The 18,462-nt window shown below is 38.0% G+C and overlaps 1 protein-coding gene across 4 annotated transcripts in view; it reads left to right on the top strand.

The window, feature by feature from the left end:
- The first annotated feature begins 1,866 nt into the window (after positions 1 to 1,866).
- cd109 (CD109 molecule) overlaps positions 1,867 to 18,462 on the top strand; it is a 29,464-nt gene continuing 12,868 nt past the window's right edge. Inside the window, exons 1-23 of one of the 4 annotated variants that reach the window (XM_005452424.3) lie at positions 1,867 to 1,994; positions 2,431 to 2,597; positions 2,677 to 2,705; positions 3,341 to 3,577; positions 3,926 to 4,051; positions 4,546 to 4,585; positions 4,958 to 5,039; positions 5,112 to 5,205; positions 5,604 to 5,736; positions 7,130 to 7,239; positions 7,342 to 7,611; positions 8,434 to 8,535; positions 8,954 to 9,016; positions 9,239 to 9,412; positions 10,374 to 10,526; positions 11,632 to 11,721; positions 12,187 to 12,256; positions 12,338 to 12,452; positions 13,558 to 13,675; positions 13,826 to 13,939; positions 14,880 to 15,098; positions 15,631 to 15,772; positions 17,774 to 17,950. In XM_005452424.3, coding sequence (XP_005452481.2) covers positions 1,924 to 1,994; positions 2,431 to 2,597; positions 2,677 to 2,705; positions 3,341 to 3,577; positions 3,926 to 4,051; positions 4,546 to 4,585; positions 4,958 to 5,039; positions 5,112 to 5,205; positions 5,604 to 5,736; positions 7,130 to 7,239; positions 7,342 to 7,611; positions 8,434 to 8,535; positions 8,954 to 9,016; positions 9,239 to 9,412; positions 10,374 to 10,526; positions 11,632 to 11,721; positions 12,187 to 12,256; positions 12,338 to 12,452; positions 13,558 to 13,675; positions 13,826 to 13,939; positions 14,880 to 15,098; positions 15,631 to 15,772; positions 17,774 to 17,950 — 2,896 coding nt within the window. In that variant the 5' untranslated portion in view covers positions 1,867 to 1,923. The other 3 variants (XM_013272206.3, XM_025898976.1, XM_025898977.1) reach the window with 3 other exon arrangements.

The following is an 18,462-nucleotide window of genomic DNA, read 5'->3' as shown; positions in this document are numbered from 1 at the left end:
TGTCGGTGCTGTGCTTTTGGAAACCGAATTTCCCAGAGGAACCCACCCGAGGGATTAATAAAGTTTTATCTTATCTTATCTTATCTTAAAATCACAGCGCGGGGTCAGCAGGTGCTGAGGGCAATAGCATGCAGAGGTCACCAACATCCCGCAGAGTCAGTACCTACAGACCTCCAAACTTCATCTGGCCTTCAGATTAGCTCAAAAACAGTGTGTAGAGAGTTTCCTGGAACGGGTTTCCATGGAAACCACCTGCATCCAAAAAAAAGTGCAAAGCAAAGCCTCAGATGTAGTGATGTAAAGCACGTCTCCACCGGGCTCCAGCACAGTGGAGCCTGGTTCTGTTGGAGGTTACTTGCTTTTACTTGTTAAAAGGGAGTTTTTCCTTCCCACTGCCGCCAAAGCGCTTGCTCATATGCGGTCATCTGATTGTTGGGGTTTTCTCTGTTTTCTATGTATTGCTGTATTGCTTTACAATATAAAATGCCTTGAGGCAACTGTTGTTCTGATTTGGTGTTGTATGAAGAAATTTGAAATGAATTAAATTGAATCTTCATAGCAGTGAAAATACTGCCTAAGGGAAGCATGTATAATGTAAACAGAATTGAACCTAGCACAGAGCCCTGTGGAACTCCATAATTAACCTTAGTGTGTGAAGGTCTAATAAAATATTATGGTCGACAGTATCGACACTGCACTGAGGTCTAACAGGACAAGCGCAGAGATGAGTCCACTGTCAGAGGCCATAAGAAGATCATTTGTAACCTTAACTAAAGCTGTTTCTGTGCTGTAATGAGCTCTGAAACCTGACTGAAACTCTTCAAATAAGCCATTCATCAGAGAAAGATCTGTTAGCTTTGACAACTACTCTTTCAAGATTTTTTAAGCTAAAAGGAAGGTTGGAGATTGTCTTATAATTACCTAAGAGTTCTGGGTAAAGTGATGACTGTTTAAGTAACGGTTTAACTACTGTTAGCTTAAAGGCCTGTGGTACATAGCCGATTATTAGAGATAGGTTGATCATATTTAAGACTGAAACATTAATTAATGGTAGGACATATTACTGTAGGAAGTTATTACTAAATTTAACGCGGATCAATTGGAGAAAAAGAGTAAAAAAAATTATAATGAAAGTAGCCATACAAATAAAAATTTGTTAATAATAAGTTAAAATTAGCACAAGTTAATCTCAGTACCAAGGAGAGCAAATGTATCCTTTTGCCTGCTTCTCATGTCTCTCCCCAGCTAAATGCAACACTGACATCAGGGACTGGGAACTGTTGGTTGTGAAACTGGAGCTCAAAGACCAGAAACGCTGGCTTGAGTGAGCGGAGGATCCATTAATAATTTGGACAGGAACAAAAAACATAAACCTTGCTCACCTCAAAGCCACCAAACGACTGAACACTAGACACGCCCGGTGGGCTCTCTTCTTCACCTGCTTTAACTTTGTGATCACTTATAGGGTCTGGTTCCCAGAATGTAAAACCTGATGCTCAGTTCTGCCAGTTTTTTCTGGAGAGGAGACGATTATTATTCCTACAGGTACAACTGTAGTAAAGTGAACTACTTGTCCAATCATCGGTCTTGGGTTGACACTGTTCTGATACTACATGCCCCTGGTGATACAATAATAAATATACAGGAGTGGTATACTGTACTACTGTTGCTATAAATATTTGCCTATTTATTTTTTTTCTATTCTCATTATGACCTGAATGAGAGCACAAGAAATAAAAGCCTCCCAGTGGGATTCAGGTAAACTGATCCTGGTTCAATTCTTCAGGTGATATCGTATGATGATGATGATGATGAGAAGTAGGAGGTGGGTGTGGTTACTGTCTACAGGTATGAAGGCCAAAACCGATATTACCTGCTTTCAGTATTGAGAGAAGCTCCCTGGAGTGAATTTCATTCATACAAATGGAGCGTCTCCGGGTGTGGGGTGTTTTCAGCCTCATCGTTCTCACCGCTGCCCAGAAAACCACAAACGGGTAAGCACACAGGCCGAACTACAGGACTCACCTGGAGAGTTTAAACTGCTTCTTCATGAGTGTTTTTCCTCTTCTGCTCATCTGTGTATCTACATTTTTTAAATACATTTTCCTACATTTTAGGAAATAAAAACTCAGTTCAAAACTGCAGGAGTGATGTTAAAAATTCATTGAATTTAAGCTGATTGTTCATCATTTTCCAAACATGTTTTATTGCCTTAAAGTCTTTTTTGCATAAGTTGATTAAAAGATATAGATTTAAACTGTTTCCTAATGTAAGTACTTTTTTTTTTTTTTTATAAATGTTCACAGTTGGGAAGGTTTCTGTGTTTTCATTCGCCCTTTGAGGTTTTTTACACCAACTTGTTATTCTTAATGATGGGGTTTTTTTCGTGTAAATAAATATATTTATTCATTATGGGTTTTTTTTCCTCAGCCCCCACCCTCAGCCCTCCTACCTGCTCCTCGCTCCCAAAGCCCTCAAACCTGGAATCCCAACATCTATATCAGTCACCATCCTGATCCCTTCACTGGTCACTGTATCTGCTCACATTGTTTGTGGAAACCTAACAATGGCCTCGAAATCTGTTAAAGTTGAAGGAGGTAAGTATCTGCCACCAACAATTAATTCACAATTAATTAATTATAGCTCTAACCTCACTGTGAAATTCTCTTTCTAAAGGTTCAACCACCCTACTGACTTTGCCGCCTGTAAGTAAGAAATTCCTCTGTAACAAATACAAAGGCCAGTCTTTGTAAATTCAGTCTGAGCTTACTACAATTTAAGTCAGTTTTATTTTTTGTTTGCACTTACCATACCTTTTTACTATGTCCCAGTATGCTAATAAGTGCCTTATTTCTTTTTAAATATGACACACAATCATTAGAAAATAAACAATAACATTTTGGACTACTTTTTGAAAACAGGATATTTTACAGTTCAGCTTTAAAAACATAGCTGAAATTGTGGGTTTGGATGCCCCCTTGTGGCCTCTAAAAGCAACTTCCTGGTAAAAGTCCAGAGCCCAGAACAAAGACCAGTTTTCTGTTTTGAGAGCAGGTTGGCGAGGAGAGGCGTAACTCAGATTCTTTAGAGCACAAACAGATACGATCAGGTAAAATTCAAACAGATGTTTAGCAGATTTTGGTTAATTCTCTCATCTGGACCACAGGCGAGCTCTCAGTCCTCCACGGTTCAGATTACACGCAAGAAACTTTGAACTTTAAACTTGGAGCATTTTCAAAACCTGCTTTTTCTGTATGTCAGATTAAATTTGTTAAGATGATAATGTGACTGTTTGTCATTTAAGTGTTGATGAATTTCCTTCCATGTTGAATTCTTGCAGATTCGTGACAGCGAGCCCAATCACTGGGAGGCCTACATACTGGAGGTCAAAGGTCACAGAGGAGAAGTCCAGGTTTTCTCCAGCTCCACAAAGCTCTACTTGGACCTCGAAGATATCGCCACCTTCATTCAAACAGACAAAGTAATGTACTTACCTGGGCAGACGGTGAAGATCAGAGTTGTTTCCATTCACTCTGATGGGAAGCCCTTCATCAGCCCCGTGGACATCATCATCAGGGTAAGACTGAGGTTATTGTACCAAAAGAGAGGACAAGAGGGCAGAATCAAAGACTATTTTTAAAAGATCTGAGGGGAGTTTTACTTGGACAACTTCTGCATCAGGTCTGGGTGATTGGATGATGAGTTCATTCCGTTACACATACTTCATATTCATATCAGCATCATTTTAATAAATTAATTTCCAGTCATGAACTTTCTTCTTTGCACTAGGATTCAGTAGCATTCACTAGCATTCGTCAGCATTGGTGGCTAAATCCGTCACTTGCCTCTAAACTTGCTGGACGTTTTTCAAAGCACAAACTGAAGTTTTGAAAATCCTCTGATCAGCACGGTCTTCTTGGTCCAGGATCCGAGGGGAAACCTGCTCAGGCAGTGGCTGGCTGCAGACAGCGTCCTTGGCATTGTGTCCAAAGAGTTTCAGCTGTCCGAAAACCCTCCTCTGGGTCAGTGGAGCATCATTGCTACAGTGAAAGTAAGTCCTTTAACAGGTGAACCTCTGCATGGTAATTAAGCTGGACAAGCCTCTGATAATTCAATCTAATCCACCTGACCACTGACTGCTTCAGCCAAAGTCAGATCTTTTGTGCAAAGAAGTTCATGTGGTCAGTGGCACTAATCTTTTTGACAGGAAACCTATAAATAATGCACAGTATGAAAAATGTCTCACCTCTACATCTCCATGTTTGCATGAAAATATGAGGCAGTAACAGGGCAGCTTCCATCGGAACAATCAAACAGATAAATAACAGCACAGGCAAGAGTCCCTTTCATATAAACAACTATCTCAAGTTTCAGTAACTCACGACTCGTGCTGTGAATGTGAAGGGGACTTCTGGCGCCTCCATGTGGCTGTAACATTTATACACACCAGTTAAAGTCAGACTGAGTGAAAGAACGAATGAATAGATTTTCCTTATAAAAAGAACATAGAGAGGTGATGTTATAAAGCTCCTCTGTGTGTTGCAGGACATTTCCAGTGTGAAGTACTTCACTGTGTCGCATTATGGTATGGTTGTTTTCTCTATCAGCATTACATGTACAGCTTCCTCCTTTTGAAGAATAAAAACACATATCCATTCAGTGTGTGTGTGTGTGAGCGTGTATTCATATCTTTGTGGGGACCAAAAATAGGAAGTTTACTATACTTGTGGGGATCAACAGTCCTTATGGGGACCAAAGTCCTGGTCCCCACAAGTTTGAAGGCATTTTTGAGACTCAAAATGTGGTTTTAGTAACAGGGTTACAATTGGGTTAGGGTAAGGGTTAGGGTTAGGCATTCATATTTCATTAGGGTAAGCAGCTTGGGAAAGCATTATGTCAATTGGATGTCCCCACAAGATATGAATATCCACCATGTGTGTGTGTCTTTTGGTTGCAGTGCTGCCAAAGTTTGAGGTTGTGATCAATGCTCCGGATGTCATTTACCGTGAGGACGCTGTGGAGGGCTCCGTCACAGCAAAGTGAGACTTTGATCCAGTTTGTGTGTGAACAAAGTTGCTCCTCAGGATTATTTATGACCTTTCCATCCACAGGTACACTTACGGGAAGCCCGTTCAGGGACACCTGAATATGACGTTCATTTATCGCTTTCACGGTACTGTCGAGTTTTACTATGAGGACAGAGAGGTTCGTATGTCAGTGGAATCATTGTGTAATTATTCCTTTAATATTCAGCTGTACGGTTATCATTATAGGCTCTCCCACTATCTGAATTTAAAATAAAATTACAGACTGAAAGCATTTTTTAATTACATTTTTTATAAATATTAAGTTTTCTGAACAGTGAAAAATATCTCTAAATGTAGTATAAACATAAATTTATACTGTCTTGTAAACTGATAATACAACATGCATGATAGTTTTATTATATCAAAGCTTAAGATTACTAATTTTCTTCTCTTTATATTGATTAAATCATTTTTGACTGAAGAACTCCTGTCCCGAATACAACATTTGAGAACATACAGTTTATTTAAACTTAAACATCATAGATTTAACACATTAACAGTGTTCCTTTTCATTAGATTGATGGTACTGAAAGGTTCACATTTGATGCTCCTGATTATTTCCAAATGAGAAATGATTCCAAAATGATGTACTATGAGGGAAACGCTGAGGATGTAACAGTTGTGGCTCATGTGACTGAACACCTCACAGGTAATTCAGATTTTATTTATAAATTTCAGCATTAAAGGCTTAGAGTTTTATTCCAGGCAGTGTCCAAGCTCATATTTAACATTTGTGAAATCAGCGCGTATTAAATTATTTAATCCATGTATTTGTTTTGAATGAGTTCTGAAGAAAACACATTCATAAAAAACAGACAAAATTACAGCGAAAAATCTGATCTTCTGCGGCCTCCTGAAACCTTAAGGTGTAATTCAGATAAAAACACCAGACTATCTCTGACTTCTCCTACTATTTTGATGTTTAATTGATTGTCAAGATACAGGACAGTTAAGATTAAATTCTCATTTTATTAGCTGAGATATTGTAGAGAAATATATAATATAATTTCTGCACACTGTCTCACTTACCATTATTTGTGTTCAGTTACAACGTTCGGTCTGTGCGACCTTCGTCAGGTACGGAGCAAAGAGGGACAGTGTGTGGAGGTTATTTTATATATTTCTCTACAAAGTTTTTTCCCCTTCATGCTCCCGAAATTTACTCAGGTGTGCAGAGTTTTCCAGAAATTAGTTGGAATGTAAAATATTTAATGTTGATGACAATTTCAAAGTTAATTACCAAATTGGATATTAAAACATCGTTTTTCACCTCAAAATTGTACACACGATATCCCGTAATGATAAAGTGAAAACATTTGCTTGAAAACGTCTGCAAAATTGATTAAAAATAAAAGATAAAAATATCACATGTACATAAGTATTCATAGCCTTTGCTCAATACTTTGTTGAAGCGCCTCGAGTCTTTTTGGCTATGGTGCCACATGCTTGGGCCACCTATTTCTGGGCAGTTTCTCCCATTCTTCTTTACAGAACCTCCACCATTAGGTTGGATGGGGGGAGTCGGTGTGCTCATTCGGACCTTCAATACTTTTTTTCTGTACGCTACCCCAGATTGTGCCTCTTTACAATTGTTTTAGAGGTCTACAGACAATCTCTGGGACTTCGTGGCTTGGTTGGCCTGACATGCACTCACAACTATGTGATGCATAGTGTTAATGGGACCATTGATGCACTTAAGCTCACGGCAAATATATCACGACATATGACATATTTGCCTGAATTTTAAGCAAATTTCGTTATGTGGTGTTGCGTGTACCTCATAATGACAAAGGTGAAAAAATGAATTTAATCTATTTTATAATAAGGCTGTAACATGACAAAATCTGAAACAAGTGAAGTGTTGTGAGTATTTTTTTTTTTCAGATGCACTGGATTTGCTCTCTACTGTGGGAGTTTAAACTGCTATAGTTTTTTTTTTAAATTACAAAGTCAGGGAGATACTCTAAATTATTTTTTGGAATCTAACCAGCTTTTTTTCTTGTTCGTGGTGCTGACTCCTGTGACTATGTCTCCTTTTTCAGGCATTACATATAACAGTACGGCAAAAGTAGGTTTCTCAAAAACCAGATATAAAGTCTCCTTTGAAGAATATCACAAATTATTGAGGCCCTCTTTAACCTTCAGTGCCAGGGTAAGAAGGCAGCATTTAAGTGAAATGCAGAGTCTGAGCTGTACAGATATTCCAGTGTTAATGTAAAAAACTCTTATGCTAATTTTTTTTCTAATTTTGTAGCTGAAAATATCCACATACAACAACCAGCCACTGTCACTGGAGGATCGGCAAAAGTTTGTTAAAGTTTCAGTGATTCAGCAAGAGCAAAGATTTTGGGCCTGGATCGGAGACATGGTGATCGACACGGAGCCTGAAAAATCAGACGGTTCAGGAACTTCAGAAAGTCCAAACGAGATGCTACCTAAAGAAATGAAGTTTCCTGTCCCTGCAGATGGACTCATACCTTTCAGCATTGAAATCATGAGTGAAACAGACATGCTCAGTATTGATGTAAGTTATACAATAATACCTTCATTGTCTAAATATTATAAGACAGATTATTTTAAAATTTGACTTTAAAATGTCTGAATGTGGGATTAAGTAACAAGGCCTTTAGTAAGAAGAAATCTTGAAAATTATTATTGTTTTACTTTATTTATTTAGCCTTTCCTTTCAGACACAGCTTATTTCTTAATTTAGGATCCAATTTTGGAAAAAAAAAATACAGAATTAGTAACTTTCAATTTAATATTTCAATTTTAATTAACACATGAGTCACTGCACAGCTAAACATATGATTTCAAATGTACTGGTCAACATTAAATTGAACAAATATACTCTGTAGATAGATCATTGACATCTGCTGATATTTTTTCAATATTATGTATTTATATCGAAAGAAATGGCAAAATGCATTCAAGTCTTAGGACATATTGCACTACGCTGAAATATAAAATGGTGTCTCATCTGCATAGAGGAGGGACAAAATTATGTGTTTCATTTATTTCATCATGTTTCATCATTTATTTGCTTAAATGTATTTTTATTTAGCAGCAGGATTTTAGGTACTCACATATTGTACCTAAAAAGCTTATTTTATTCTGTAGTTGCTAGGTGGAGAGTGCTAATGGCTACAGGCAGGAATAAAGTAATCTACTGTGAAAAAGCCAAACCTGACAAGAAAATCATGTACAAAAGTAATGACACTTGAATAGATAAACAAATTAATATGAAAAATATTTACGGTGTTAACTAAAACAGAAATTAAACCCAAAAGCACGATCATGATTTCAAATTACATTTAAAATCTTTAGTCTCTTTTTTTCTTCTCAGGCTTCTTTTGAGGACAGCCACAGCAATCTATATATACAGCGAAGCTACACATCCCCCAGTGAGAGCTACCTGCAGATTCAGAAACCCTTCACACCTCCCGAGGTAAAGCTGAAGAATACAAGGAACTAATTAAAATTACCTTTGTGTCAGCATTGTAAACATGCTGCAGTTAATGAGAGGTAATATGCTAAATAGTCTATGGTTACCTTAGATGTCCTTTAGGTGATGTATGTACACCTCAATCACATGTACTGTACTGTGCACTTAGAAAAAGTTTTTTCTAATAACCTTTTGTTTTATTTACATTTGCTTTCTAATTATACACATTCAGTTTTTATGTCCTGCCTATGATTCAAATTAAAGTTAAGTTAGTAAATGCTTCTAAGTGACCGCTTGTGTCAAGATGGCGAGACTTCTAGAAAGACTTTTCCACCTTAAAAACACATTTACGGCCAATTACTGACTGTGGTTGTAGAACATTTATACTCATATGTGACGTCACCATTTTACCTTCTTTCAGGTTGGTTCGCCCCTTCTGCTGCACATTGAAAGTAATTTTCCACTGAATGAGGTTCACTACCTGGTATGAAAAAAGCATCAAATATTATTAAACTTTGTCTAATTTGTAGTGAATTTGATTAATATTTAAATAAAGCACATTTCCAACTGTAGAAAGTTGTTTGTTTTCTGGTAGTGGTGACAAATCAGAAGTTTTAAGTATTCAGTTTATTGCTGTAAGCAAAGAAAGACGAATGTATGCTTCCAGCTTCCTATAAGACCTTCCCTCTGTATCTTGTGTGTAAAGGTGAAGTCAAGAGGTCAGGTGATTTCTGCTGGGAAAGGCTCTGCTGATCTGACTCTGGTCCCAGAAGTCTCCTGGGCTCCTCTGGCCTGCATCATCGTTTACTGTGTGCACCCCAGCGGAGAGATCGTCAATGATGCAATCCAGCTGCCAATCCGCCAGTTTTTACAAAACCAGGTGACTTTTCATTGTTCATTTTTTTCTTTGAAAATAATCAAATTTTTCTCTTGAGTTGTGTGAATATGAAGTTATGAAGTGGGAAAAAACAATGAAGAAAAAGCAATCCACGTTACATGCTAATAATTTCCCAGCAAACATTTCAGCAGTGAGTAACCGTCAGCTTTTCTCAATGTCTAGTCTTAGTTAAAAAAAAAAAGAAAAAGAAAAGTTGAATGAAAGTTGTGTCAGTGTTGGAGAAACAAGTTTACCCTCTGCCTGGTGTCCTTCTTTGACTTTCTAGCAATTAGAAAAAACAACCAAAATATTGTATTTTGTGAAAAAGCCTAAAAGCTCATAAAAAGACATAAGCTGCAAAGATAACATGAACTGGTGACCTCTTGCTCTGGAGTCCATTTCTCATCCCACTGAGGTTTATATCTTCTGCTAGCCTGTGGCATAATGCTAGTCTGTGTTTCTGAACATCCTGTGACTATCTGTTCACAACCAGGAATAATATTTCTTTATTATGTTATTGTGAATATATTTCTTAAGTTAAGACATGATCTGACTGGACCTTTACACTTAACTCCTAACTATTCTAACTAACTTATTCCTGGACTTTATTAAAGTTCAAAATAATCTTTTTTTTAAATCTTAGACTGGATCTTGTTTTTAGCTTTTCAGGCTGACTTTGTCTAATTAGTAGGCAGGACGTTTGTGCCTAAGATGACCACATTTGGCATATATACTTCTCACTGATGTCATACACATCAAAGAGTTAAAAAAAAAAACAAGCCTCTGAATTTTGAAATCTCACATTTTTGCTCACAGAGATTACTTGTTTTTACATGATGGTTTAAAATTTGTGTCCATGTTTAATATGAACATCCACAATTAGAGCAGGACATATATGACAGGAAATAAGAAAAGTCAAATAGTACTTTTGTAAATTTGTGACTAATCAACCTGTGATTGGCAGGTGTCTCTTAGTTGGAGCAGTGCTGTAAAGAGCCCAGCTGAGGATGTCACCCTGAAGGTGAATGTACTGGAGCCCAACTCAGTAGTCGGGATCCTGGTGGTTGACAAGGCGACACATTGGGCAGGATCAGACAATGACATCACCCAGGAGACGGTGGGCAGACCTGCTAAATCACTGATTGTCTGTAGCATGAGCATCTCTTTGTTATGATAATTGTCAAACCTTAAAATGAGCACAGAGTAGATCATCATAGTGTGGCATTAAGGTTTGGTATGTCAAAGAAAAGATGCAGGTTCTGTTTAGCTTCAGTGAAATATTGTAGACGTATCAGTTATTTGGACATATCATCCTCAACAGCTGATTAGACATAAGAATAACTACACAACTGCATACAAAAGTCCTATTTTTAAAAAATCCTATGTAAAATGTTAAGATAAGAACTGTATGTATACATGTGAAAATAAAAGTTTTTACAGTAAAACTACATTTACCTCACGATTAAATAGCTTGATTCACTTCTACTTTACAATATTGCTTCATTTAATCGAAATTTTGCAGGCATTCATTTATGCACAGCTCTCTTAAGGTCCCACCACAGGATTTCAATTAGGTTCAGGTCTGGATGTTAATTGGTCCATTCCAACACCTTGATTCGTTTCTTTTTCAGCCATTCTGATGTTGCTGCTTTGCTTGGAATCATTCTCCTGGTTTGTGACCCAGTTTGAGCCAAACTTTAGCTGTCAGACTGATGGCCTGAAATTGGACTCCAGAATTCGTTAGCATACAGAGGAGTTCAGGTCACAGGCGCCTGGTCCTGTGACTACAAAGTGAGGCAGCTCGCTGTGACTTCAATCTGACCCTTAGTCTGAGAGATCCAACTTGGAGCCTTGAGTCATCTGTTTTTCATTTGTACAGACTGTTGTTGATCATATAACATGCTTTATTGTTTACAACAGTGTAACCTGTGAATACTAGAAGCTTCCATATCTCATTGGGGTCCTTTCTAGTTTATTGTTTTCCAGCTAAATGTTCTCTGCCTTTTATATTCATATGCTTCCTGGTATATGATCCCCTTCAGGTTCGCCTGGGAAAACAAACCTGCCTCCCCACCCAAGTATCAGTTTAACAAGGCTGAACTTTTTTATTAGACATGTCAGCTGGTTTTAAACAATAAGGGCTTGTTTCTGTCCCACTTTGCTTTGTTTGGTTTTAGAAGGTTTAACAGTGGCAGCTCTGATATTGCTGGTGTTATTTTCAGGTGATGAAGCAGATGAAGGAGTTTGGCGATTCCATGGCTGACGGCAACAATGAAATGCCAAAAATGGGGGATCCACACTCTGTTTTTAAGGTTAGCCTCCACAGAGAGACATCGCATCTGTTTATTTAGTGATTAAAAAGGACCAATTCTGCTCATTTTCAGATCCAAATTTTTATTCTTTGCCTCAAGAAGCTTTGTTTGAGTCAAAGAATAATCCTCATTTATCTTATAACAGGTTTTTAGGTGGGAGGGCCTTTTGTGGTCATTGTGTGCCCTAGATGCTCATATTTACAGATATAATATCAAACAGATCCAAGAGTAGAAACAACCGTGAACCTGAGTGTTAAGAGCAGTTGGCGCCTGAGCTTTTAACTCACTTATACACTGAAGCCATAATTTCAATATTTGGGCATGTTTAATATTTCTGTAATTACCTATAACTCATAACATAGAGTTTTGGTTTGGTTTTCCTCTTTTTCACTAAGGGAAGATGGACAGTCTTCACCTTATTTAAAAATTAATAATATGTAATGATAGTTGTTTTTTTTTGTACAGTCATGTGATCTTGTGGTTTTCACTGATGCCAGTTTGAAAGCCGCAATGTATCAAATAATGCACGACTTCCGTAAGTGTTAAACAGTATCAAACATTTTAATCATTGTGGATCTGTAATGCTGATGTGACTGAAACTTTTTTTAAACAGCAGGGGAGATGATGTTTTACGCTACTGCGACAGAGGATTTACGTGCAGAGCAACAAAAGGAACAACGTGTGCGATGGTACTTTCCAGAGACCTGGATCTGGATAGACACCAACACGAGGTGATATTTCAGTGTCAGACTGTAGAATCACTTGCCTCTTGCTGTTTCATGTGACCTTTACTCTACATATTGAAAAATAGAGTTTAAACAAACATTTTAAAACTTTATATAAACTGCAAGGCTGCAGCACACAGACACCAGAATTTCACAAACAGAAAGCACAATTTTCTTGAACGGTTGATATAACAACACAGGTCACATTATTTTTGAGACAGTTGCATTAAAAATACTGCAAAAGACAATAGCAGGAATAAAACAGGTGGAGATGTTGAATTCAATCAGTCCACTTAGCAGAAGTGAGGCCAAGAGGCTGTCAAGAAATGCAGTTCCTCTAATGCCCCATAATTTCCACAGACCCCAAAGTTAACAGCAGAAATAAACATGTTTATAGCTTGGGAAATGCCTCTACTTTTGTTGTCTGTGAAGGTTCTCATTCATCCAGGTCATTGTAGTCTAAGGAGCTTGGAAAGAAAAGCATCTGGACGTCTTTAAGTTTCCTTGAAGATGCTTCACCTCTAATCCAAGAAGTTTCTTCAGTTCCAAGATTAATTGGTGGAGAGTCCCAGATTTTAAACCGTGGTGTCCCCAAGAGGGTCTTGGACCCCCTGTTGACCCTCTACCTAATCACATGAGTCAAGGTGTGAAAACAGGTGTGGGTCACAATCAGCCAAGGTTTCGGGTGAACATGTGATTTACTGAGGTCAAATGGCCCAGGATGTGAGTGGGTGTTATTTTTGTTGTTACCTTGGCATATAACCTTAGGAGGTGATGTCCCATACATACATTCATACTTATGAAAAGATAAAAGATACTACCAAGCTAACGCTGAGTAAGCTGTGGTGAAAAACCAAGGCTCAAACAACACAAAGAAGGTGAAGCCACAAACAGTCAGAGATCCTATAGATAATGGTCGGGATCTAAGTTTTTCAGAACTTTCTTCTCCAACACAACGCACCTCCAACACCTAACATTTTAAGTCAGTAAACAAAAACATACTGTTTGTAACAAAGCTGATGACCTGCACGGTATGATTCTTCAGAAACCCAAAGGTTAGATGCAGTTTTTTTTACATTTAAAGTTCATTTCTTTTGGCCGTTTGTTGCAGTAATTCAAACACAAAGGAGATAGCACTAACTGTACCGGACAGCATCACAACCTGGACTGCCACCGCCTTTGTGATGTCTGAGAATCTGGGACTGGGAATTGTAGAGCAACCAGCAGAGGTATTAAGGTTTATATATTTAATTAATTTTTATTTTTAACCCTCTATTATTAGATTTATTCACAGCATGGCTTTTGGCTTATTAATGTGAGCAGTAGCTGTTAGCATTAGCATCTCTTGTAACCAAGTTTTCTATGCAACCTTCCTGCAGCTGACAGTGTTCCAGGATTTCTTCCTGTCCTTAAATCTTCCGGCCTTCATCATCCGGGGAGAGGAGCTGCTGCTGGAGATCATTCTGTTCAACTACCTCCAACAGGACCAGAAGGTGAATCTGCTTCACCTCAGACACGGGCTAGTGTACATTAATATACGTTAGTTTGAGTCTGCCAGCATTAGACAAATGGGTCATTTTTAACCCTTGGTACGGTGTTAAATTAGCTTTATTATGGAGACTGCCAAAAATAAACTTAAATGAATAAATTAAAAAAAAGAAAAGTACATATATAAAAATAAAAAATGTTCAAATGTATGGTCTAAAGAATGTACGGTATAAAATCTAGGAATATAAATATGGACATCAAAGAATTACTCCTCAAAATATACTTTAAGAGAAAACCTTTTCTTTAATAATTAAACAGCTTTTAACCTTTGAAAATTCTTTATTGTTTTTATTTATTTTATTGGTTGTTATTTTAAGAGTGTGTGCTTTCTTTTTATGTTTTTTTATAGAGTAATTATTTCCCATATTTTTTTTTTATAAATTTAATTAATTGTTGTATACTTTTGGCAGTCTCTGTCTGCCATACATTAATAAAATCAAAATAGAGCAGAGTTAGATTTTTGTAAGATGCTGCCACCTAGAGGAACCATAAGCAGACAGTATAATAGAAGGGTGGCTGCTTTCCAGCTCAGTATCCAGGATCTTGGTGGCAAATTGATTGTAACTGCTGAGGTTTGCTAGTATCAGTGGTGAGTTTCTTTGTTTCTTTGAACTGAGAGTGTTGAGAACACTCAAAATACTGTGTGACCTTTCCCACACATATATGTGCGTCTTTTGAAATGCAAAATTCTGTTTAACCAATGTTTATTGGGGTTTCTCTACGTGTCAGGTTGCCATAATCTAAGGTGGCATCAGTATTTCTAAAACTCTGCACTGAGAAGTTGATACGTTCTTTAAACCCTTCATGAAAGAACAGGCCTCCTTGGCTTCCTCCGACTCCCTTTGTGTCATGTTAAACGTGATCGCTCTGTGCCTTTGTCGTTAGGTCACCGTCACTGTTGCACAGAGTGAGACCTTTGAGTTCATCTTCCCAGACAACGAGCAGCCCTCTACGCCCGGTGTTCATCGGGTGTTTGTGAAGAGTGAAAGTGGAGCCACGGTCCTCGTTCCCATCAGGCCGCTGGTCCTCGGGGAGATCCCCATCTCCGTGAAAGCCAAGTCGGATGCAGTGTCTGACTTTGTCAACACAACGGTGCTAGTTAAGGTGCAAACTTAAAAAATCCCACAGTCCCAAAACAGTTCAAATAATCAATTTGGCTTAAAAATACATTTATTTTTGTAGAACTTTAACACCCATGCTTAGAATTTATTATCAGAATATGAACTTCTGTTATAATCAACCCTGTTATAAGACTACTACATTGTTAGTCTTTAGTCTGACTAGATCTTGTTATGGGGTTACTGATTGGTCTCTAGGACTGTGTGACTCAGGCCTGAGGGACACCGAACCTCTCTATTAGCTTTTACTGAGAAGGAGCATTTTCCATGTTTTGACAGATAACAAAATAACTTGTGAAATCGTGACGGTGGAAGTTGAACGTGTCATATCCTGTTTGTAAAGTGCCTGTCAGCCATCTAAAGCACAAACAGGCAGGGAAGTCTGCTAACGTGACCCATCCTTGCCATCTACTCCACTGTAACTAAAGAAATGTTGACCTGGTTTCACAGCTCTGCCTTTCCCATTTCTTACTCACCATTTTTTGTGTTCATCTTTTGCACGTCCGTTCATTCTGCAGGCCGAAGGTCTCGAACAGTCGTTCTCCACCTCACTGCTGCTTGAGCTTTCACCGTCAGGGATGAGCCTTTCCAGAAACGTTACCTTCACCTTCCCACCAGATGTTGTGGAGGGCAGCGAGAGAGCTTCAGTGATGGCTGTCGGTATGTAAACACACCAGGGAGAAACCTTGAGTAACAGATTCAGATCACCTGAGATTGCAGACGGATTCATGGTAAACAACAAAACAGAAGACAATAATTCCTAACAATAAGGTTTACTGAAGTTGTTTTCACACACAAACTTTGGAAAGTTTGGAAATATAATAGGACTTAGCAGGAAACGGTTTATTTCAGATGGCTTTTTATCAGGCGAGGGAAGTGCCTGGATAGAGCGAAGTGTGTAATCGTAAGAAAGTACTATCCCTGTCATGGTCCTGGGTCAGTGACCCAGTGTTTTGAGTTTCTTGTGTCTCTGAGTTTTGTATTGTGGTCTTAGTTCCCTTTGTTCCCCCAGTTTATTCTTTAGTCTAGTGTCTTAGTTTGGCCTTCTTGTATTCTCTTTAGTTCTGAGTATTTAATAGCTGCCCTCTGTGTCTCTTTGTTGTTGTTCTGTGTTTCTTAGTTGCTCCATCTCCCCTAGTCTAGTTTGCGTCTGTTCTACTTCCTGTTTTACTTTGAAGGTCCATGTCTCTTGTGAGTGTATTCTACTTTGCTCCCTCGTCTCGTCAGTTCTGATTTCTCCCAGCTGTGCTCCCCTTCTGTGTCTCATCCCCCTCGTTACTTCCCAGTGTATTTAAACCCTGCGTTTCCCTGTGTCAGTGTCGCGTTCTCCCTCATTCATGGCCGTGTGTTTCTCCGTGTACCAGTGTATTGTTTCCCAGTTTAGTTTCATGTCAGTTTGCTTCGCCGTTTTCCTGTCCAGCAATAAAGCTGTGTTTTGAGTTTATTCCTGCCTCCGCGAGCTTGCGTTTGGGTCCACTTCCTGCCTGCCACACAGCCGAATCATGACAATCCCGAACTTACAAAACTATGGTGTTGCCTTTTTGACTGAAATTTAGAAGATGACAACAACAGTGGAACAATCACCACTTCACTCATATTGTGGTGATATGCCCTTTTAAAATCTACCCATTATTTCCGTTTTTAAACGTTTCTAAAGTTATCAAAAGACAGACTAAACATCCAGGTTACCAGTGATTGCTTTTGTTCCTCTTCCTCATCGATATTAAATTACTGCAGTTTCTTGTTATTGTGATTTAGATTGTCAATCTTGGAATTGGTTTAAATTTTCATATGTTGGTTTTTGCAGTTTTTAACAGAGTTTAAATACATTTTTCAGCCCTAAAATTGTCACGTGGATATCTCCAGGACATATGATTTTCTAAGAGATTAAAAATGCTGAAAAAATGGGAATTAAAAATGCATAAAACTCCAACCCTCACTGGTTTACTGCAAGGGGCTTTGACCTGAAAAATTCAAAAAAAATTTGAAAAATAGAATCAAGGTAAAATGGCCTCATTTAATATGCTAATGTTCTTGTAAAAAAAAAAAAAAACATCAGCTGACTCTGATCAGGTAAGAGGCACCAATTTCCTTTGCAGCCTTTACAGGATGTACAGAGACAACATCTAAAACCTTTTACTGATCCCAAAGTACCAAATAAAAAACACTTACTTCAAAATTTACCCCAGACCTATACATACATAAAATTTAACCCAGAGATTTTTTGTTTCATGCTCCCTCCAGGGTAAGCTGACTGTGTTAATTTTAATATTAATATTAATTAACGCCACTGTTCTAAAGTGCTACAGAAATAATTATCCCACCTTCCCTCAAACTTCCAACATGCATCCTCCTATACTGATATGTACTATGCAGTTATATTTAGTATGTTTCTCCTGTTTAACTGTTGCTAAGTTAAGCCCACTAATATTGGTTTGATGTGGCAAATCTTTTTTTCTTCATGGCAGAAAAAGTCTTATACTTATAAGTATCTTTTTTTAAATGCAAGAAGTTCAACTGTAAATTTTGCTGCTGAAATCAAAAGCATTTCTGGGTTATACCACGTAACTCCTCAAACCAAAAGCTACTGTTTGAAAATTTGACTCATCTGTCCTCTGTTTTTCATTAAATACAATTTTTCTGGTTTCCATCTTGATGAAGGTGATATCCTCGGTCCATCCATCAGTGGTCTGGACTCACTGATCCAAATGCCTTATGGCTGTGGGGAACAGAACATGATTAACTTTGCACCAAACATCTACGTTCTCCAGTATCTGAGTGCCACAGGACAGGATGACCAGAAAACCACCGACCAAGCCATAAACTACATGATGCAAGGTAGTCATGCACCATGCTACATTAACATGCCACAGAAGGATATCTGACAAACTTGTGGCTACTATTCCTATATTAGTTTTAGCTTTATGAGGATTTTTTCAAATCTGTTAATTAAAAAGATCAAATTCAAGGTCAAATCCAGCAGATTCGTAGCGGGGATTCGTAGCGGGACTTCCCCACACTCTTGTATTCCACTTAGTATCAACCCTCTTTAGCTTTTATTTTTTAAGGTTTGTTTAATACATTTTCTTCCTTGATACATACTTAAAGCTGGTTGTGAAAATGGGGGCTTGTCCGGGATATTCGAACCAAGGTTAGAACTTGAGTCTTTGTTAATCCCATCTTTGTTTTCAAATTCTGAACTAATTTTTTTTTTCAGTAAAGCTGTTGGTGTTTTCTTTTAATCAGTTACTTTACAAGCACTGGGGTTTTCATGTGAGAAGTGATAACAACTGTAGTTCCTACTGTGTGTGGTTTCCAAAACCATTTCTTTGATGTTTTATTTGTCTTTG

The sequence above is a fragment of the Oreochromis niloticus genome, linkage group LG15 (genome assembly GCF_001858045.2).
Source record: "Oreochromis niloticus isolate F11D_XX linkage group LG15, O_niloticus_UMD_NMBU, whole genome shotgun sequence".
In the NCBI taxonomy this organism is placed as follows: Eukaryota; Metazoa; Chordata; class Actinopteri; order Cichliformes; family Cichlidae; genus Oreochromis; species Oreochromis niloticus.
This window is presented reverse-complemented; position numbering and strand designations above follow the sequence as displayed.